Source organism: Lactuca virosa, chromosome 7 (assembly GCF_052849685.1).
Source record: "Lactuca virosa cultivar CGN04683 chromosome 7, Lactuca_virosa_CGN04683_v6, whole genome shotgun sequence".
Taxonomy (NCBI): Eukaryota; Viridiplantae; Streptophyta; class Magnoliopsida; order Asterales; family Asteraceae; genus Lactuca; species Lactuca virosa.
Genome location: NC_136432.1, coordinates 5,549,906 through 5,568,521, shown reverse-complemented (window position 1 = coordinate 5,568,521; position 18,616 = coordinate 5,549,906). Strand labels below are relative to the sequence as shown.

Here is an 18,616-nt window from a genome sequence, read left to right as displayed (position 1 = left end):
ATGATAGTTAAAACAGCAATTTTCTATAATTTAACGGACAAAAGAGATGATAATTATTCGTTTTAGTTGGTATGTAAAAAAAACTACAAGAAAAAAGTCATGAGATAATTTTCACATAAATAGAACTGAAACGTAAAGTTGAGGGACCTTAATGAGAAAATAAAACGGAGGTTTTAGATAGTTGATTGGTTTTTGTACGAAATGAAATAATTTTGTAAGCATGCGAGGGTTACTAAATTAACATAGAGAGCGTACATGGCTGCCTATAGCATCATGGTAAAACTACAACAATTCATTTAAATGACAACAAAAAATCAAAGTTTTAGAAGCAATCAAAGATGTAATTATATATAATTACTTAAAGAAGATCATTTTCGTGACTTTTGCTTGGTTTTGGTGTTGAAATGGTGAGATTTCAACTTCTTGCGCTTAACAACAGCCGTGGGTCCCGCACCCTCACGGAAGGGCATCCCCATTAAAGCAAGAAGTTTGTAGGCTTCTTTGTCTGTTTGAGCGGTTGTTGCTATACAAACATCCATTCCCCTTGGTTTCCCAAGGGCATCATAACTCAGCTCAGGGAAGACACTTTGTTCCTTTAACCCAACACTGTAGTTACCATGCCCATCGAAGCTGTTTGGGCTCACACCTTGAAAATCACGAGTTCTAGGAAGACCCAAGTTGATCAATCGGTCAAGAAACGCGTACATCATCTGTCAAGGGTAAAGTATCATATTTTGCTGCCTGTTATTACTTATTAGTAGTAAAGGAAAGGTAACTTTGTGTGTTGCTATTATGGGTAAAGAAATGTAAGTACATTTTGTTATTAACACTTGAAAATTGAAGGAAACTTACATTTCCCCTAAGGGTGACAGCGATTCCAAGTGTTTGATTTTCTCTGATCTTAAAAGTGGCAATGGGATTCTTTGCTTTTGTTTTGACAGGCCTTTGTCCTGTGATGAGTGCCATGTCATTTATTGCTGCATCAAGACCCTTGCTGTTCTGTGCAGCATCTCCAATACCACAGTTCACTACAATCTTGGAAACCTTAGGAACCTACCAATACCATGTTTCACATATAAAATCAAAAACAAGTTGCTAAACAATTATATACCACTTTCTTAATTTCAAAAATGTGTTACATGACTGATGAACAATCAATAGACACATGCATGAATTGCATCTTTATAATATGTGATAACAGGATAAGGTAGACTGAGGTTCATAGATCAATTTTTCAGATAAAATGTTTAGAGCTCGAAATAGATGTCAGCACTTCTGGATAACACATTACTCACATTAAACTGATAAAGAATCTGAATTCAGCCAAACACCTTGTAACCTCATTTAGTTGAGCGAAATCAATACTAATCTTCAACAATCCCACAAGTTTCAAAAAAAATTACAGACTAACAACTTACACATCACTCTAAGTGAGTGGCATTCTCCCTAATTTCTGAAAGGAATTTCATAAGTAAAACTGAATATATTGGCCATAATGCACAACAGAAAGATAAACACATAAACGAAAACTTCGAATAATTGATTCCTCGTAAGTTCAATTAGGTATGTAGAAATCAGTACTAGTTTTCATCATTAACACTATAATCACTCTAATCAGCATTATCCCTAGTTTCTACAAGCAATTTCATAAGTAAAATTGAAGATATTAACCATTATGTGCAACAGAGAACGGAGAATAGAAATTCTAATGATATACCTGAAGAATGTTAGTGTAATTAAATTCTTCCTTGAGCAAAGGAACAATCTTCTCGAAGTACGATGTTTTGAGACGATTAACCTTATCCGCTTCCGATTTGTCCACCAACACTATCCCAGCCGCCGCTTCCGCCCTGACCGACAAGCCACCGTACCGGTTCCCGCACAGTGGAGATAAGCGTACGGAGTTGCCTGGAGAAACCGCCGGGAATTGAGAGATGAACGAAGAGGCTGAGGATTGCAGAAGCGCCATTGGAAGTATGTTTGTGCTATGCGTGTGGATAGAGAGTGATTTTGATTAAATAAAATGTGGAAAGTATATGATTTTGGTCCCTTAAGTATTATAAAATGACCTATTTCTTCTTTGTAATATCGTTTGATCATTTCAGTCCCTAGATAGAGGGAGGTTTTTTAGCTGCTAAATTATATTAAACACTAGGTAGAAGCTGGAAGAAGCAAAAAGTGATCAGGGTTCCACCTTTTATTTTGGGGGGAAAATATAATATATATAAAAACGGTGAGCACTGCCAAAATTTTATATTTTTAGTCTTAATAATATAAAATTAAAATATAACGGCTATTGGCTACTTCTAACCAAAAAATATGCCCCCCCCCTTCGTCCTAATAAAGCTCCGCCCATGACAGTAATATAATTAGAGGTGAGCAAAAACCGAACCGCAAACCGAAAAAACCGCATAAATCGAAACCGAAAAACCGAAACCGAAATGAACACCGACGGTACGGTTTTTAGTTTTATAAAAACCGAAAATGTTCGGTGCGGTTCGGTTTCTAGTCTTGCAAAAACCGCAAAAAACCGAACCGTACCGAATATATATATATATATATATGGGAAAAAAAATATACCCTTAAGGGTATATAAGCTTATGTACCCAAACTCACCATACTATGTTGTTTTGTATCATATATATATATATATATATATATATATATATATATATATATACATATTGTAATTGTCCAATGTTCTTATAATTCAACTTCTAACTTGATTTACTTCCAAGATGTTTATAAATTTCACATTTATCTTCTTCTTACATAATTTTTCATTTTCAACTATAATATATATAGCGTAGTAGGTGTTCGACAAAAAGATGTGATATAAGAGGAAGATAATAGTGAATTTTCGAAAATCTTCAAAGTAAATCAAGTTAGTGGTTGAAGTTTAATAACATCATAATGAACATATCAAACAAAACGACTAATTATGGCGGGTTTTGGTACTTAAGCTTATATACCCTTAAGGGTATATTCACTTTTCCCTATATATATATATATATATATATATATATATATATATATATATATATATATATATATATATATATATATATAAGTGTTGATATTTGTAAGAACGAAGAACTCATGATAATTAAAATTTCTATAAATATAAATATTTATCTTTTCAGAGGATGATTGTATATTTTTAAGCATACATATAGTGATATTTACGAGAACAAATAATGTTTATTATATTCTTTAACATTTTAATATTAAGAGAACTAGTGATGATAGTATCATTTTTATGATTACATTAATTGATATTATCGTATGTACATGTGAAACAAATATTATATTTAATTCATATTATATTCAAGCATTAGAAGCATGTTGGATGAGTGGTTATGTTATTTGATTTCAAACCAAGAGGTGGTGGTATCGGTTCATCTCGAAGAATGATTAACATTTCTCATTTGAGTTAAACTAACTCGTTGAGTTACGTGAGTTTTAGTAAAAAGGCAAAACAAAAACCAAATAAAAAAATTTGACAAAAAACCGCATAGGAAAAACCGAACCGCAAAAAACCAAAAAAAAACCGCAAAAACCGAACCGCATAAAAACCGAACGGTGCGGTTTCTAAACTTCAAAAAACCGAGTTGCGGTTTTCGGTTCGGTTTTGGCCAAAAACCGCACCATGCTCACCCCTAGATATAATGATAGCCAAAGTAAAACCAATTGACTTTTAAGTTTGTTATTTTTATCATTTTATGATGTAACCAAGACTGATTAAGATAAAAACCATATTAAAATTTTTACATCTAGGCAGAATTCTATCAAAAAGTGAATCAAGATTTTAAAGGGAGAATTTCGTATATACCCTTGTTAAACGACTAAATATCGTATTTGTCCGACCTAAACTTTAAATATCATATTTATCCTTGTTAATGTTTTAAAATATCAAATTTACCCAAATATATTTTTTTAATATTTTTTATTATTTAATAATCATTTTTTTATAATTTTAAGTCATTGAAACTAAAAAAATAACTAAATAGCCGATAATACCCTTCATTTATAAATAGAAAGAATCATTCACACGAGGTTTTACTGCTCTGGTTGTTGTTTCATATCTAACGTGTTTTTTATGCAAATTTATCAATCCTGTATTCGAAATCACTTGCCTTGACTGTGCATTTCAACTTTTCATTTTAGACACTTGAAGCTATGCTTTTTGAAAACCCTCATAAGTACAAATGGCCTCGTTGTCTTAGTGAGTTTGTCAAATATGGTGTACTTCTCTGTTCACATTCCATTCACGAAGCAAAGTAATCACAACTTTGAAGGTTTTTTATTTTTATTTTTAATTGTATTCTTCTTTTTTATTGGATGATGAATCCGGATAATTATAATAGGAGATTACTAAGAGACTAATGTTTGTGACACCTGTTGAATTGTGGGGAAAGGTTCATCAGCTTCAAGATGAAGACAACAAAATACGTCAATGACTGATAATTAATTAACAAATAATCAATTAACAAATAAAAACATAAAATTACCTCATAATTATTGGATTGCAACAAAAATTGGCAGAAGGCCAAAAAAAAGACGTGGTAAGGGTTACATATGAACGATCATGCTAAGAAATCTTAAAAGCAAGGGTATTGTGGTCCATTTGGTTACTTTTTTATTTTTAATGATTTTAAAATATAAAAATGGATTCTTAAATAATAAAAACTATTTAAAAAATAGATTTGGGCAAATACGATATTTTAAAACATTAAGAAGGGCAAATATGATATTTAGAGTTTAAATCGGGCACATACGATATTTAGACGTTTAATAAGGGTATATTCGAAATTATCCCAAGATGGAAATATTGAGTATCACAAAGAGCTACAAACGAATCAAGCTTTTTTTAAGTTATAATAGAAATATTTATTTTGAAATATAATTAGTAGAATTGTATATTAAAAGAACTCAATTTAAAGTCTTGAATTATTTTGAAGCTTTTGGTCATATGGTTCATTGAGCTCGAATCGAACATAGTTGTCATCTCGAGCATCATATGGTCGAGTTTGGCGATGCTTGATTGTACCCCTGATAACATGTCTAATCGTTTCACAAATAAGTCAATAGTATTGAAGCTTTTTTATTTAGGATTATATAAATTAGTTATAACAATACAATGAGTGAGAAGGCAAACGGGCAACACGTTGCACCCTAAACTTTTTTGTACGATAAAACCGATTCATTTGAAGATTGCATCCAAAGATCTGAGGGATATAACATTGTTATGCATGATCCGTTGTAGTAAGAAGCTCCACCACGTCCGGTGCAAGGAAACCAAACGTATCAAACGCAAATGGTTTGAACACTTGTTGATTTTCCAAGCACGATTTCTCATCTTTTGTGACTTTGCATGTAACAGCTTTTAAAGCAGCATGTCCCGCCTTGAAACCCCCCGCCCTCAAGCCCACAAGAGGGGATGCCCCTATAAGGTCCACACAAGTGTGTTTCCCTCCAACCCATCCAAAAACCAAGACATCGGTCGATCTAAGGGTTGACCTTCCTTCTGTCGGGTCAGTCAAGAAGTTCACAGGTGCCTCTTTTTTGGCGGAAACCCTGGCACGCTTAAAAATGCCATACAAAACATCCCTAACCATATCGTGTCGGCATTTGAACCCCGAGAGTTCTTTACAATGAACTGTATGCTCTCCAAAAGAGTCCAAACATTCCTTGCGGCACACCGGACACATCTCGTCAGCTGGAAATATTAAGACCGTGAGCTGATATTAAGGATAATGTGATACTCCACAAGAGACATATGTTGGCCAAGCCCCATCTGTAGGGATAGCTAAAAGAAAATCTTGAGCATGTGGTGCTCATAGACACTCAAAACTGCTTTCTACCGAACCGTCATGTCGAAATGCACTTCCATATCTTCGACAAATTTACTAAAAATGACACTCGTCGGTGTATGTTGGGATTTAGGGGGGTGTCCTTATTAGTGAAATTGCTAAAGTCAATGCCTGGAGGCTTGTTACGAAGATAAGTCAAGGCACAAGCATAATTAAAATACATACCACATATGTCGCTATCCTGTAAAATGTGGTCTTATAACACCTAAGATTGGGTCCTTGAGGCAACAAAAGTATATGAGGAAGCCTCTATTGCCGAGTACAAACCCAACCCACCCAACCTAATGGGTATGGAAGCAATTCATCATTGTATATCGCTAAAGAAAGGGTCACCACAAACCACGATGTCCTCAATTGCCCCGCGCAGTCCTTTGTCAAAGAGCAATGTCGTCTCCTCCATGTGAATGGGTTGGCACGTCCTCAACCCAAAGAAAAGTTTAGCAATACCCATACAAGACCGAAGCAAAAGGGGCTCACTCTGGGGGTCAGACAATTGTGGAAGAATGCACATCAAAATCACAGTGTTACCGGCTCTCTTTATGGCTAAACTGCTAATGAAACTAGCGTCTCTACTAACAGCTCCCTGAAGAAGTTTCACCCCCAATGGCGCTCTCCCGATGCCAACCAGGAAAAGCCCCTCAAGAAGCTTCCTATCATCACACGAGGGCCAAAAGAGCTCGGTTTTCTTGATATTTAACTGAATGCCCAACTTTAGACTCATCACCTTAATGATGTCCAACGCTTTGGCCATTTCCTCCGAATCTCCAATAAGTGTTCCGTCATCAAGGTACCATGAATGGAGAAGAAGCTTGCAATTGTCTCTAATAGTATGTAAGAGCGGGTGCAACACAAGAACAAAGAGAAGTGGTCCTAAGGGGTCTCCTTGCTGAACCCTAATGGTGGACCAGATATGTGTGCCTCCTAGATACAATATTGCTGCTTGACCAAATAAGAATTCTTTTAACAAGGATATAGAAAGACACGTGAATCTAACCTCATGAAATAATACACATTTGTCCACAATGTTAAAGACATCGGAGAAGTTAACGGTAAGCATGGAAAGAGACCCGTTGTCGTGACACTCACTAAACATCCTGTTGACACTATGTAATACAGCCTCAGCTCCATCCGCCAGCTACTTCGACGCCGAACCGAAAATCATTGAGATACTTGGTCATTTCTTTACCAACACATTTCATAACCAACTTGAAGCTCAATTGCTCTAACATATTTAAATTACTATGTGGCATTTGAATTACTATGTCGCATTTGGTACGTAGTAATCAAATAGAAATGTAATAGAACATTAACATGGAATGAAAAAAAAAAAAAATGTATTCGTCTGCCATAAAAAACAAAATGGAGTAGTTCTCACGGGATGTGATTACTTCTACTTGCTCGGTTTTCATTCCTTAGGGAATGGTTTTTTCTCCTTCTTTGATGGAATGGAATGGTATACCATAAGTATAAATTATTTTTATTTATATAATCTTTTATAACACTAATTCAACTATTAATAAATAAATAAATAATCCAAAAGTAACCAAGTTTTCTTCTTATAATTGAATTTCAAGATTTTATGGTATTTTAATTTTTTTTTCATAAACAAAAGTTTAAAATGATACATAACTTTAACTATTTAAACGACATGAAATATGTATATATACAAATCTATTTAAGAATATATGTTTACTTGATTGAATTTTTTTTTAAATAAAACAATTGCTTTATCAGTTTAGTTTTATTTAGCTTTCTACTATATATTACAAACAACTATGAATTAATCATTTTATTCCTTCAAACACTACAATCAAGTGCAAATTGTCTATTCCATCAATTTATGATTTTATTTCAAAGAAATGTGCTTCATTTTTTTAAGCTTCTTATTAGCCGCAGGAGTACCACCGAACACACCCTTATTAAACACAACACAATACAAACATAAATACATCATTGTTAGGCAACCAAACGAAAACGAAAATGTAAATGAAAAATCAAAATTAAAACCAGAATGGAGGCTTTTGCGAAGCAATTTTTGCTTCTATGCAGCAATTGTTGGAGTTTATTGCTGCCCTTTTAGGACTATTGGAAACGTGAAACTCCATTACATAAAGCAAAAGGAGAGGATTCCATTACAATCTTACATTTGGAAGTCTGAAACAACCCTGCTTTCTTTTTTTCTGGTTGATTTGATCTTGAATTATCAATCGCACGAGCATAAGTTTAGGGTTTAACGGTTTATGTTATTAAGTAATAATCAAATAAGAAAAACTGAGTTACCAAATAGAAGACCCAATTAACAAAAGTAAAAGTTCATTTTAGTTACATAATACTACTAATTACTAAACACTTTTAAGACTAAATTGAAAAAAAAAAAGGTATTACAAACAAGCTCATGGCAAAGAAGAATACATGAATAAAATCATAAACAACTGGGTAAGGGAGAAGAATGCTAATGAAATCAATCATACACAACAGGGATGGATCACAAGTGGGAGGGAGTAGGGACACTTGACAGACTTACAACCTGTGACAACTTTTATGTATGTAAATGTAAAACAAAAAGTTTCACAAATTTTACCTTCAAAATGGTAATTGGTAAGGTACAAACCTCAACACAAAGAATGCGCCAATCAAAGTAGTAGGGTTGTTTACTTTGGTTAGTTTAATCAAGCCAGCGAGTAATTCCATCCTCATCTCCTACGGTTGCTAGAATCTCCACACGTACATCTAAAACAGCCTGCAATTTCCATACATACAATACAAATATTACATTATTAGATTTGAATATTGTTGTGTTATCAGATGATGTAACATTTTTAGTACTGTACTACTTACAGATGGATTTCTACAGTTGACAAGTCTACATTCCTCCAAAGACCCTTCAAAAGTCCAACTCTCCCACACGTCGAAACTATGACTAGCAAATACAAATTCCATTCTTCTATTTATCTGTGCATGGTTAAAATTAAAGTTATTTCTTCACATAATTTATATATAACTCTTTGTCATGGAGCACCTTAATCAAGCTTTCATTCTCCAACCCAAACAACTCTCAAGTCTCAAGGGAAGTTTAATTATATCAACAACGTATGAATATGATTGCTCCTTTTGTTTAGTATTTGAGGGCGTGTTTTGTGCACAGATTACAACGGGAACTGAAATTTAAAACCCCATTCTGTGGAATATGAATTAATGATTCCATTCCGTGACATGTTTGGTTGCCAAATGGACAGAATTCAATTTTGTCGCAAACCTTCAAGTTCCTTGTTTCACGGAATTCCCATTCCTAGGGGTAGGGTGGAATGAATTCAACTCCATTCTTCATTTTTTTTCTTTATTATTAAAAGACCAAAATACCCTCACTATATATATATATATATATATATATATATATATATATATTACCAGAGATCGCAAGAAGGAGTGCAAGAAAAAACACTCTCTATCTATTAAATTTTCAGTTCAATGTCTAGTGAGTAATTCCTCCCTTAGAAGGGAGAAAATGTAAAATATTGTAAGAGTTTTCCCTTTTTGGGAACTCTTTTATCAATAAATTTTTGTTTTGTTATTTTTGAGTGTTCATACAAATTAGAGTCATGAAACTTGTAAGTGACAGAGTGTCAGGTCGACGATGATTAACAGTACCACAGGCACGATGCCAACAGGGAAAGCAACCACACAGACCAAAGAACGACACAGGCTGGCTTGAATAGTTTCTATCTATGTAAGTATATCACTCACTACATATCAATCACACATTTATTGATATAAGAGTCTTCTTTCACAATTTTTTATATTTATTCCCTTCTTTGTTAAGATAAAAAGTCCGTACACATCCACACCCAAACATATATATATATATATATATATATATATATATATATATATATATATATTAAAATGAACAGAAACAAAGATTCAGTTATAATAAATAACTTTAGGGACATTTCTCACCTTCCTGTGTTCCCAACTATCTAAACTTCCAGCTCATCCCCAAATGTCTCCAATTTAGGGAAGCTGAAACACCCTCTCATTTTTAGAAATCCTTAATGTTTACTCCTTCCTATTTAATATTTCTTTTAATCAACTCGTGTAATACATGGACACGGGTATCTAAACTACTATCATAAAACAAAAAATTAAGTATTGCTCAAATCTGTATTATGATTATCTCAAGAGTAAATAAAATTTTTCGTCTCTAAGTTACCTGATTATTGCAACTTTGGTCCTAAACAGTTATCTTGAAATCTTGGTCCTTAAAAGTTCTCTTGCATGTTTGGTCCTTTTTTGAGGTTCTTGTAACGTTTTTGGTCCCCAAGAATAGCTTTTTTTGGCAATTTTGGTTTCAAAAATAGTCATTTTACTTGGAAAAGGGACAAAAACATTACAAAAAACTCAAACAAGGACCAAAATTGCAAGAGGATTATTTTTTGGGGCCAAATTTGCTATACTCAGGGACCAAAATTGTAACGTACTCAATTTTACTTATATAAAAGAATTTGAAAAATTATTTAACATTAATTATTGAATTCCATCGTATTTCCTGCCAACCAAATGCCTGACAGTTTATGACTCTTTCAGACTCCCATTCCTTTAACAGATTCCATTCCTTCCGAAAACATTCTACTAACAAAAACCCCCTAAATCTTTCTATTAGATTCCAGGCATTCCTTAGTTCCTTTTGTTGAAAAACTTGATATAACAATAGTTTAATTATAAGAATTACATTCTTTTTTACTTTATAGTAAAACCAGGAAAAGATAATTCAAAGTAGAAACACACCTGCAACAATTTTCCACCAGCAGTGAAAGATCTTAAGCCAATCGTATCCTGCACAAAATCACAATAAACAAATAAATAAATAAATCAAGTGACATCAATTAAAAAACTCACTCCACAACCACAAACCTTGCTTCTAAAAACAACAAGAAACTGTGCTGCTGGATCTCTTTTAGTCACATTCAACATCGTGTCCAAAAACCAGCCACCACCTTGAGCTCTCTGCCTAGACACATGAAATGCAGCCCGATCTCTTGCTTGCAAAGAAATAACACACCCATCTTTTAACATCTCAAGTGACTTTTTACTACCAGATTTTACTGGTGTTCTTTTACTTCTTGATTCATTATCAGGGGAACCAAATTGTGAACTGGAACTCATGGCAGTATCATCTTCTTTTTTTTCTAAACTTTCACCAACTTTATGCATGGATTTTTGACGCGCGTGTCTTTTTTTAGCTTTTTTACTGCGTTTGACTTCAGATTGAGGGGAAGTAGTTTGTGATAACGTTGACTCTTGCAGTTGACTTGAGGATGCCGATGATTGCTTTATGTTTATATTTAGATCATCTGTTAGTTGAAACGTGTTGTTGTCTTTTCCTTGTTTATCACTTACTTCATCTTCATGGAGTGTTTTGTTTTCCTCTTCATCGTTGTCTGAAACGGCGTCTGTGGGGATGACATCATCCAAGAAGAAAGTTTGTAATATGGAGACAGCCTTTTCACGAATTTCCATCCAAACTTCTTCACTGTAATCTGCACTACGGGGAAGTATCAAAACATTGGGCATCTCGCGTACCTGTATGTTCATGTTTCATAAAACTTATAGTTAGTATCCTGTATTATTACAAGAAATAGCAACATGCTTTCATTTATTTGGGTGTTATAGCAACCTACTTTAATCTTTTTCTATTACAGCTTTGTACTTTCTGTTTTTCTTTTTCTTATTAAGACGTTGTACGTTGGAAAATTTACCCGATTATAGCATTGAAGTTTGTACTTTTGATTTCTTTTATTAGGACGTTGTACTTTGAAAAATGTACCCAATTAGAGCAGTGACATTGCTATAATTTGGTAGATTTATCAAACTACAATGCTGCAAATGGAAGTAGGATGCTATGACAAATAACTTAAAAAGACCTGGTTCCCCACAACATGAGACAGTCAGAAGGTAAATCACCGCACTACAGGGAAGCATCACAAAATTGGGCATCTAAATCTAAAATCCACCCAATTATAGCATTGTACTTACCATTTTTTTTATTAAATCATTGTACTTCAAAAAGTATACCCGGTTATAGCATTGTGCTATCAAAAAAAATTCTTATTAGGATGTTATACTTTCATGTTTTTTCTATTACAGCAATGTACTTTCGATTTTTTTTTTCTTATCAAGGCATCGTATATAGAAATTTTAACCTCTCATACTACCACAAGTATATATCTACATTAAACAAATGGGTAAATGCAAGAAATAGCAACATACTTTTATTTCTTTATGTATTATAGCAACCTACTTTAATCTTCTTCTATTACAGCATCGTACTTTCTATTTTTTTCCTTATTAAGTGAAAAGTGTACCCAAACATAGCATTGTATTTTCAATTTGTTTCTTATAAGGACATTATACATTCAGAATTGTGTGCAATTATAGCAGTGAGAATTGCTTCGTATTTGGATGGCATTGCTATAATGGGTAGATTTTTCAGAGTGCAATGGTGTAATAGGAGGAAATGAAGGTAGAATGCTAAAACAAACAAATCAACGAAAGTATGATGCTATTTATTGCATGCAACCTTTAATTCTAAGCAAGCTTTTAATTGGTCAATACTTTTAGTTGCATTGCATGTTGTGTGATTTCTCATACCCTATGGTTATTCATCTTACCCATGCTTCCATCCACTGAGGCCCTTCGGCTCCATCAAGAGCACACCCTGCAAGCGTGCCATCAATCAAAAGCTGTTTTACTGCACAATCATCCAATAACTGGCTGCTACCGGTATTTACTAGAAACGCCCCTGTATAAATAAACAACACCCTTGTAATTAGTCCAGAAAAAGAGGCATCCTTGTATCCTTTTCAAATGATAGAATATTTTTAAAACAAACAAACAAAAAAAATACCTGGCTTGACATGCTGCAGTGCTTCAGCATTTAGAATCTGAATTGTATCGTTTGTTAGGGCACAATGGAGTGAGATGAGGTCACTTGCAGCAAGTAAATCATTGAGAGTGTCCATCCTCCTGGCAGCAGGAGGAAACCTGCTTAATCTTTTTCCTTTTTCCTACAAAATGTAAATATGAATAAGAAAGAGGTAGAAACCGTATTTATGATACCAAAACATCTCTATTGACATGGACTCGATTGCCTATGATATGACTATATATCCTTGGAGAATGTAATAACTATTAACAATAATAATAATTAACATCTAAACTGGTAAATTATGCTACAAAATTTGTAAAAGTAAGCTTTCACTTTGCAGCCTGCATATTATTTATCTGTTGAATGCTGATTAGATTTTAACCCACACCCTTCTCTCTAAGATACGAAAATGCTCATCTCAATAAATCACACACTTGTAATGCAGAAATGAACCATATCACATTATCCCTACATTATTCTTGAGCAGTACAATAATTCAGTGTCAAATTTCCAAAAACAAGGTAGGCTATACAAAAAAAACATCTCTTTTTTTTTCTTTTAAGGTCCAACAAGGATAAACGACATTTTAACCTGTAAAACTTTGAGAACCTATAAACCCCATGAGTTGATAACCTTCAAGGCAATGACAAAAAGCAAAAGTTGTCAGACTTTGGTCACTAAGCCTGGGTTACCTTGCTCAATAGACAAGTCAGCCTCTAAGGTGCCCTCACCTCACCTATCGCAATATTGCCATACCTAATTAGATTGCAACAGAAGATCTATGCACTTAGCTACCTTCTCTTGTAAACTACCTATAGAAAATTCCATTATGTAATTCCAGGCACAAGTTACCAACATGTCATCAATCATGTATCATATAGATGATACATAAGCACAAGGCTAAGTGAAGCTAAGACCATTTAATCGGATCTTAAGTGTGTATCTTAGAAGTTGAATAGTAATATTAATACTTTTATATTTATGATAGAAGTGAAGTTCATATGGTACGAGTACGACCATAGTAGTATGATGTTGATAATTTCATGCAACAACTCCTGTTACTTTTTCAAATGAAAAACTAACATCCATAATAAACTTCATGAAATCCTACTTAATTATCGTTCAATCCTGCTTACTATGGTTAAACAACTATCAAATAAATGAGAAAGATCAAAGCTGGATAGGCAACTCTGATAACTGAGTGGCTACTGGCTACACAATCTTACTTTCAGAACTCTGGAGTTTAGCTAAATAAGTCTATTTAATTGCAATAAACAAGACACTAGCTTAAGGAGCTAAAATAACATAATCGATTGCTAGTTGCTACAACCAAAAATCATCCATCTGGTAAGTAAAACAAAGAGGTCGCTGGACCCTGACCTGGGTCTGAGTGAAAGAAATGGCACTTATTCAGTTGTGGCTAATAACAAATCCACATAACCAATCTACAGTGGAACAGCTAAAGGTTCCATCAATGCGGCATCTTGATTCCCAATTGACTCATTAGAATGAAGTGACGCGACGTGCCTATTTGATCTTAAGCAACCTAGACCTCTATTAACTTTATAGCTGAACACAAGCCTGACAATTGCAACATTGGAGAATCAATTACGCTCTGTATTAGTAAAAGTTCACAGTATATTCCAATTATAGAAGGAAATATAGCTAAGGAATGACTGATTAATGAATCAAATCCTAGTGTGATTGTAAATAAATAATACCTCATTGACATCATGATAGAGCACACTAATCTTAAACGCCAAACTCCGAGTAGCCAAAGACTTGGCAGAAGCAGACCGGCCAATAATCCCTAGCACAAGGCCTCGGCACCGCCGCATTCCACGGCAAAGTGGCTGAACTGACCCGAGCCATCCAGATGCCGAAAGCGCATGGCGTGAAAGCAAGTGTGTGCGCCGAAGTAGCCCTAGAAACAAAGCCATCACGGTATCAGCAACCTCCTCAGCTCGCGACACGTCCACGTGTACAAGCCTACCAAGCCCTAGGTCAGCGGCAATAGCAGAATCTACGGAGCGATCAGACGAGCCGAGGCATAGCACGATCTGCCATGGTCGGAGCCGGCGCTGGGCGGCACGTGGTAGAAACGCGAGCGAGTGTAGAAGAACAGCTGCAGCAGACTCGATCTTCGCCTCTGCTAGTAGACTCAGAGGTACGTGCTCGACACGTGCGATGCCGGCCAGGTATTCCTGTTCGATGCTCGCGTCTTCGATGCAGTTGAGAGTGACCACCAACGGCAGCGAAGGCTGTGGTGAAGAATTGCTCCGGTAGGACATTGTCGCCGGCGATCTGGTTTCCAGATCTCTCTTCGCCGTCGTCGACATTTTTGTTCGCTACTTGCAGTAGTGGGGAGAGAGAGTGCGTGTTCTTCTTTTTGAAACCTAAGTTTTTTCTCAACACAGGTCCTTGAATTATTGATTTATTTCTTTTAGGCTCTCAAAGTTTTTCTATTAAATAGAAACTTGGTTTGCATACGGTATATTTGACATAGGAGAGCTCATAGTCTCTTAATGGTTATATTGTATAATTGTTTGTTTGTTTTTAAAGGTAAAAGTTTTGTAATTGCGGATTATAAGGTTGTTTGATAGTTGTTGATTGAGTCAGATCTGACTAAGTCACAGACCTGACTAGGGCTGAAGTAGGGATGAAAGTAGGTCCAAACCCGGACCGGTTTACCCGGACCCGGAAAACCCGAAAACCGGAATTGACAATTTAAAAGAACCGGGAACCGGACCGGTATATAGGAACCGGTTCCGGTTCAGTTCCGGGTAACAAATCGGGTAAAGTGGGTATGGAACCGGTTGGAACCGGAAATTGATAATTGAAACCGGATTCATGTATTAGACACGAAATAACTAGAAACCCGAAAATGGAACCGGAAACCCGGAATTTTGGAACAAAAGAAAAAAATAATATGTTAGAAAAAAAATGGGACAAGGTATTTATTACGAGATTTTATGTTAATATTAATATATTTTTTCTTTTACTAACATTATACATATGCAATGCAACGAGATATAATTTTTCACAGTAATTGAATGGTTCCATCAATTTACCGAAAGTCGACCTTAAAATTCCAATCTTCAACCGAAATAAAATATCAACACTATTAGATGGAAAGGTAAAAAAAATTCAAATGATGGTTTGTGGTGGCGGTGACATATCAAGTTATCAAAGATGAGCAACGAAAGATTGAATAATAAGTTAATAACCACTACATTTATTTCTTTCTGTTTGTTCCAAGGATTGTAGCTTTTAATAATAATAATAATAATAATAATAAATAGAAGTATAAAATTCGGGTAAAAATGCAAAATAGTAATTTGACAGGGAATTACTAGATTCCAAATAATGTTGTTAAAGGGAAGAAGGCAAATTTAGAACAAGCATGACAACAAAAACATTTTTAATGATTATATTTATTTCGAAATTTGTTTTGGATACAAAACTTTGTGATTAAAGTGTTTAACTATGAAATGAAAACTCTAAATTATAGAACTCATTTTTGAGTAGTCGATATGTTGTAATTCATCAGTAGGCATATTGTTTGAATAATCCTTTAAATTCTGGTTCAAGGCCCACTAAATCGGTTCCGGTTCATTTAACTTGGTTCCGGTTTTTTTACAAATCCGATTCTAAAATCCGGAATACCCGGACCCGAAATACCCGGAACCCGGATAAGGCTGATTTTTAGACCGAATACCCAGACCGTTTAAGCATTTTCCGGTTATACCGGTTCCGATTCCGGTTCGGTTCCTGTTCCGGTCCGGTTTTCCGGTTTTATAACTCATCCCTAGTCTGAAGTATGACCGATTCTACATTTGACTGAAACCATTTTACCCTTATGTTCTATTTGCAACTCAACATACATATGTTCATAAAAATTTAAAAAAAAATAAAATGAAAAAAAAGAGGTGCAACATCCTAACATCAAACGATACAAATTCATATTTTCTACATATGTTCAAAGATAAAGGTTTATAAATTGTATACTTGATAAGTACAATATAAATGCCTTTGGTTCACATTGGTAAGTAGGTTACAACTAAAAACCAAATTAAAGTGATAGTGTTAGCACATTAACATACAAAAGACAAGGTTCTGGCTTAAGAGTCACATCCGAGAATCCACCAACACCCAAAATCCACTTAGGCTGCAAGGAGTGGTGTCGTCATTGTCGAGCGCTACCTCCTCCCAAACCCCAATCCACATAACACAAATCTTGCCAAGAAGAGAGAGACTCGGTGAGAGTATGTCGAGTTCCTCCAAATACATGAGCATACCGAGGTGAGGGGGCGGTGTTCCCCTCCTTGCCGAGCTCCAGGTCACCCTCCAACTCAGCCTTGCCGAGTGCTTCTTCTTCCCACACCGTGTAGCCTTAGAAACCATCATGTAACATTTTAAAATTTAAGGGTTTTATTGTCATTCACTACCATGCCAGCATCGGTTACCAGACAAAATGTTGTGACAACAACTTGGCAATCTCCAAGAATCCAACTTGGTCCTTCCCGCTGAATATTGTCTTTAATTTGGCATCATACAAAATCTCTTTCTTGTTCGATGGGTTCTGCACAATGAGGACAATAAAATTCAACATACATTATAATTCATATATATATATATATATATATATATATATATATATATATTTGTGTTTGTGTGTGTGAAGATTAGGTACAAACAAAAAGCAAATTCAGTTCTTGGGCATTTAGACGAAAATCACAAAGTGTAAAGAAACGATAAAGTTGGAATCGCATTAGTGAATGACTTATAGATTATTACTCTTGATGTAGCCCCAAATTTTCTTCACAACGTTGGTTCAAGAAACTCCCCAATCTGCAAAGAAACTTAAAAGAAACAAGATTACGATCATGTTATCAATTTCAATACATAACTTACTTAATCATAACTATTGTAGATTATAATAACTGTAAGTTAGATACATTCTACAATAACCACAGTTTATGAAAGTAGTTGGATACATACATGGAAGGACGTCGAAGCTTGGGTAAAAGGCACTGAATGGAAGCGGCGGAGGCATCGGTCGGATGAGGGAGGAACAATGTAGATAGAGGTTGGAGGCGCAAATGTCGCAGATGTCGGAGATGGGCAAAAGAAGGAACACGTCTATAGGAAGAAGAAATGGAAGGGTAAATCAAGGCAAATGAGCTTTAGTCTCCAGTCAGCTTTTTTTATTGTTGGACTCGGTGAGAGTGTAACATCCCAAAATTTCAGATAAAAATTTCATTTTTAAATTCATTCCAATCATACGATAATCATATCAAAACAGTCGAAAGTATATCATAATACAATAATATCATAATACAAAATCCCAAAATCATGTGATGCGGAAAACATAGGTGGATGTGGGGCGATTAGGTCGGGCCTTTCCCTTTCGAGCTGGAAGTACGTGAAACATAAACTGAAAACTGTAAGCACAAAGCTTAGTGAGTTCCCCCAAAATACCATATACCATACATATATAACAGTCAAAAAGATATTGGGTCTATTTGACCCCCTTCGGTATCTTTCAACCGATATTGGGTCTATTTCACCCCCTTCGGTATCTTTCAACCGATATTGGGTCTATTTCACCCCCTTCGGTATCTTTCAACCGGTATCGGGTTTATTTCACCCCTACAACTAACACATAAACAATAAGATTCATAAAGGCCTCAAACATATACAGGCATAACAAATAATTGTCACGAAGACAATCATCATCCTACAAGCATAATCTGGTGGGTCGTCATTGGTGCCTTCGACCCATGGATACAGTGAAGGAAACTCACATCATACCGAA

At 35.0% G+C, this 18,616-nt stretch overlaps 2 protein-coding genes across 3 annotated transcripts; both read right to left on the bottom strand.

Annotated features, from left to right (window-relative positions):
• Positions 1-207: 207 nt before the first annotated feature.
• LOC145126095 (Ribosomal L5P family protein) lies at positions 208-2,005 on the bottom strand. Its single transcript, XM_079061511.1, has 3 exons — positions 1,718-2,005; positions 853-1,053; positions 208-710 (listed from the first exon to the last, which is right to left on the bottom strand). The coding sequence occupies exons 1-3, from the start codon at positions 1,967-1,969 to the stop codon at positions 369-371; spliced, it is 795 nt and encodes a 264-aa protein (XP_078917637.1). The 5' UTR covers positions 1,970-2,005; the 3' UTR covers positions 208-368.
• Positions 2,006-8,212: 6,207 nt separating this feature from the next.
• Positions 8,213-15,216, bottom strand: AN (NAD(P)-binding Rossmann-fold superfamily protein). Of its 2 annotated transcripts, XR_013715523.1 has the most exons (8): positions 14,520-15,216; positions 12,778-12,937; positions 12,542-12,672; positions 10,785-11,453; positions 10,659-10,706; positions 8,712-8,825; positions 8,485-8,613; positions 8,213-8,400 (listed from the first exon to the last, which is right to left on the bottom strand). XR_013715523.1 is itself a non-coding variant. In XM_079059442.1 (7 exons), exons 1-7 carry the CDS (start codon positions 15,135-15,137, stop codon positions 8,539-8,541), a joined length of 1,815 nt encoding a protein of 604 aa, XP_078915568.1. In that variant the 5' UTR covers positions 15,138-15,215; the 3' UTR covers positions 8,213-8,538. The 2 variants fall into 2 exon arrangements, 1 of the variants encoding a protein (XP_078915568.1); XM_079059442.1 differs by having other exon boundaries at positions 8,213-8,613; positions 14,520-15,215.
• Positions 15,217-18,616: the final 3,400 nt, after the last annotated feature.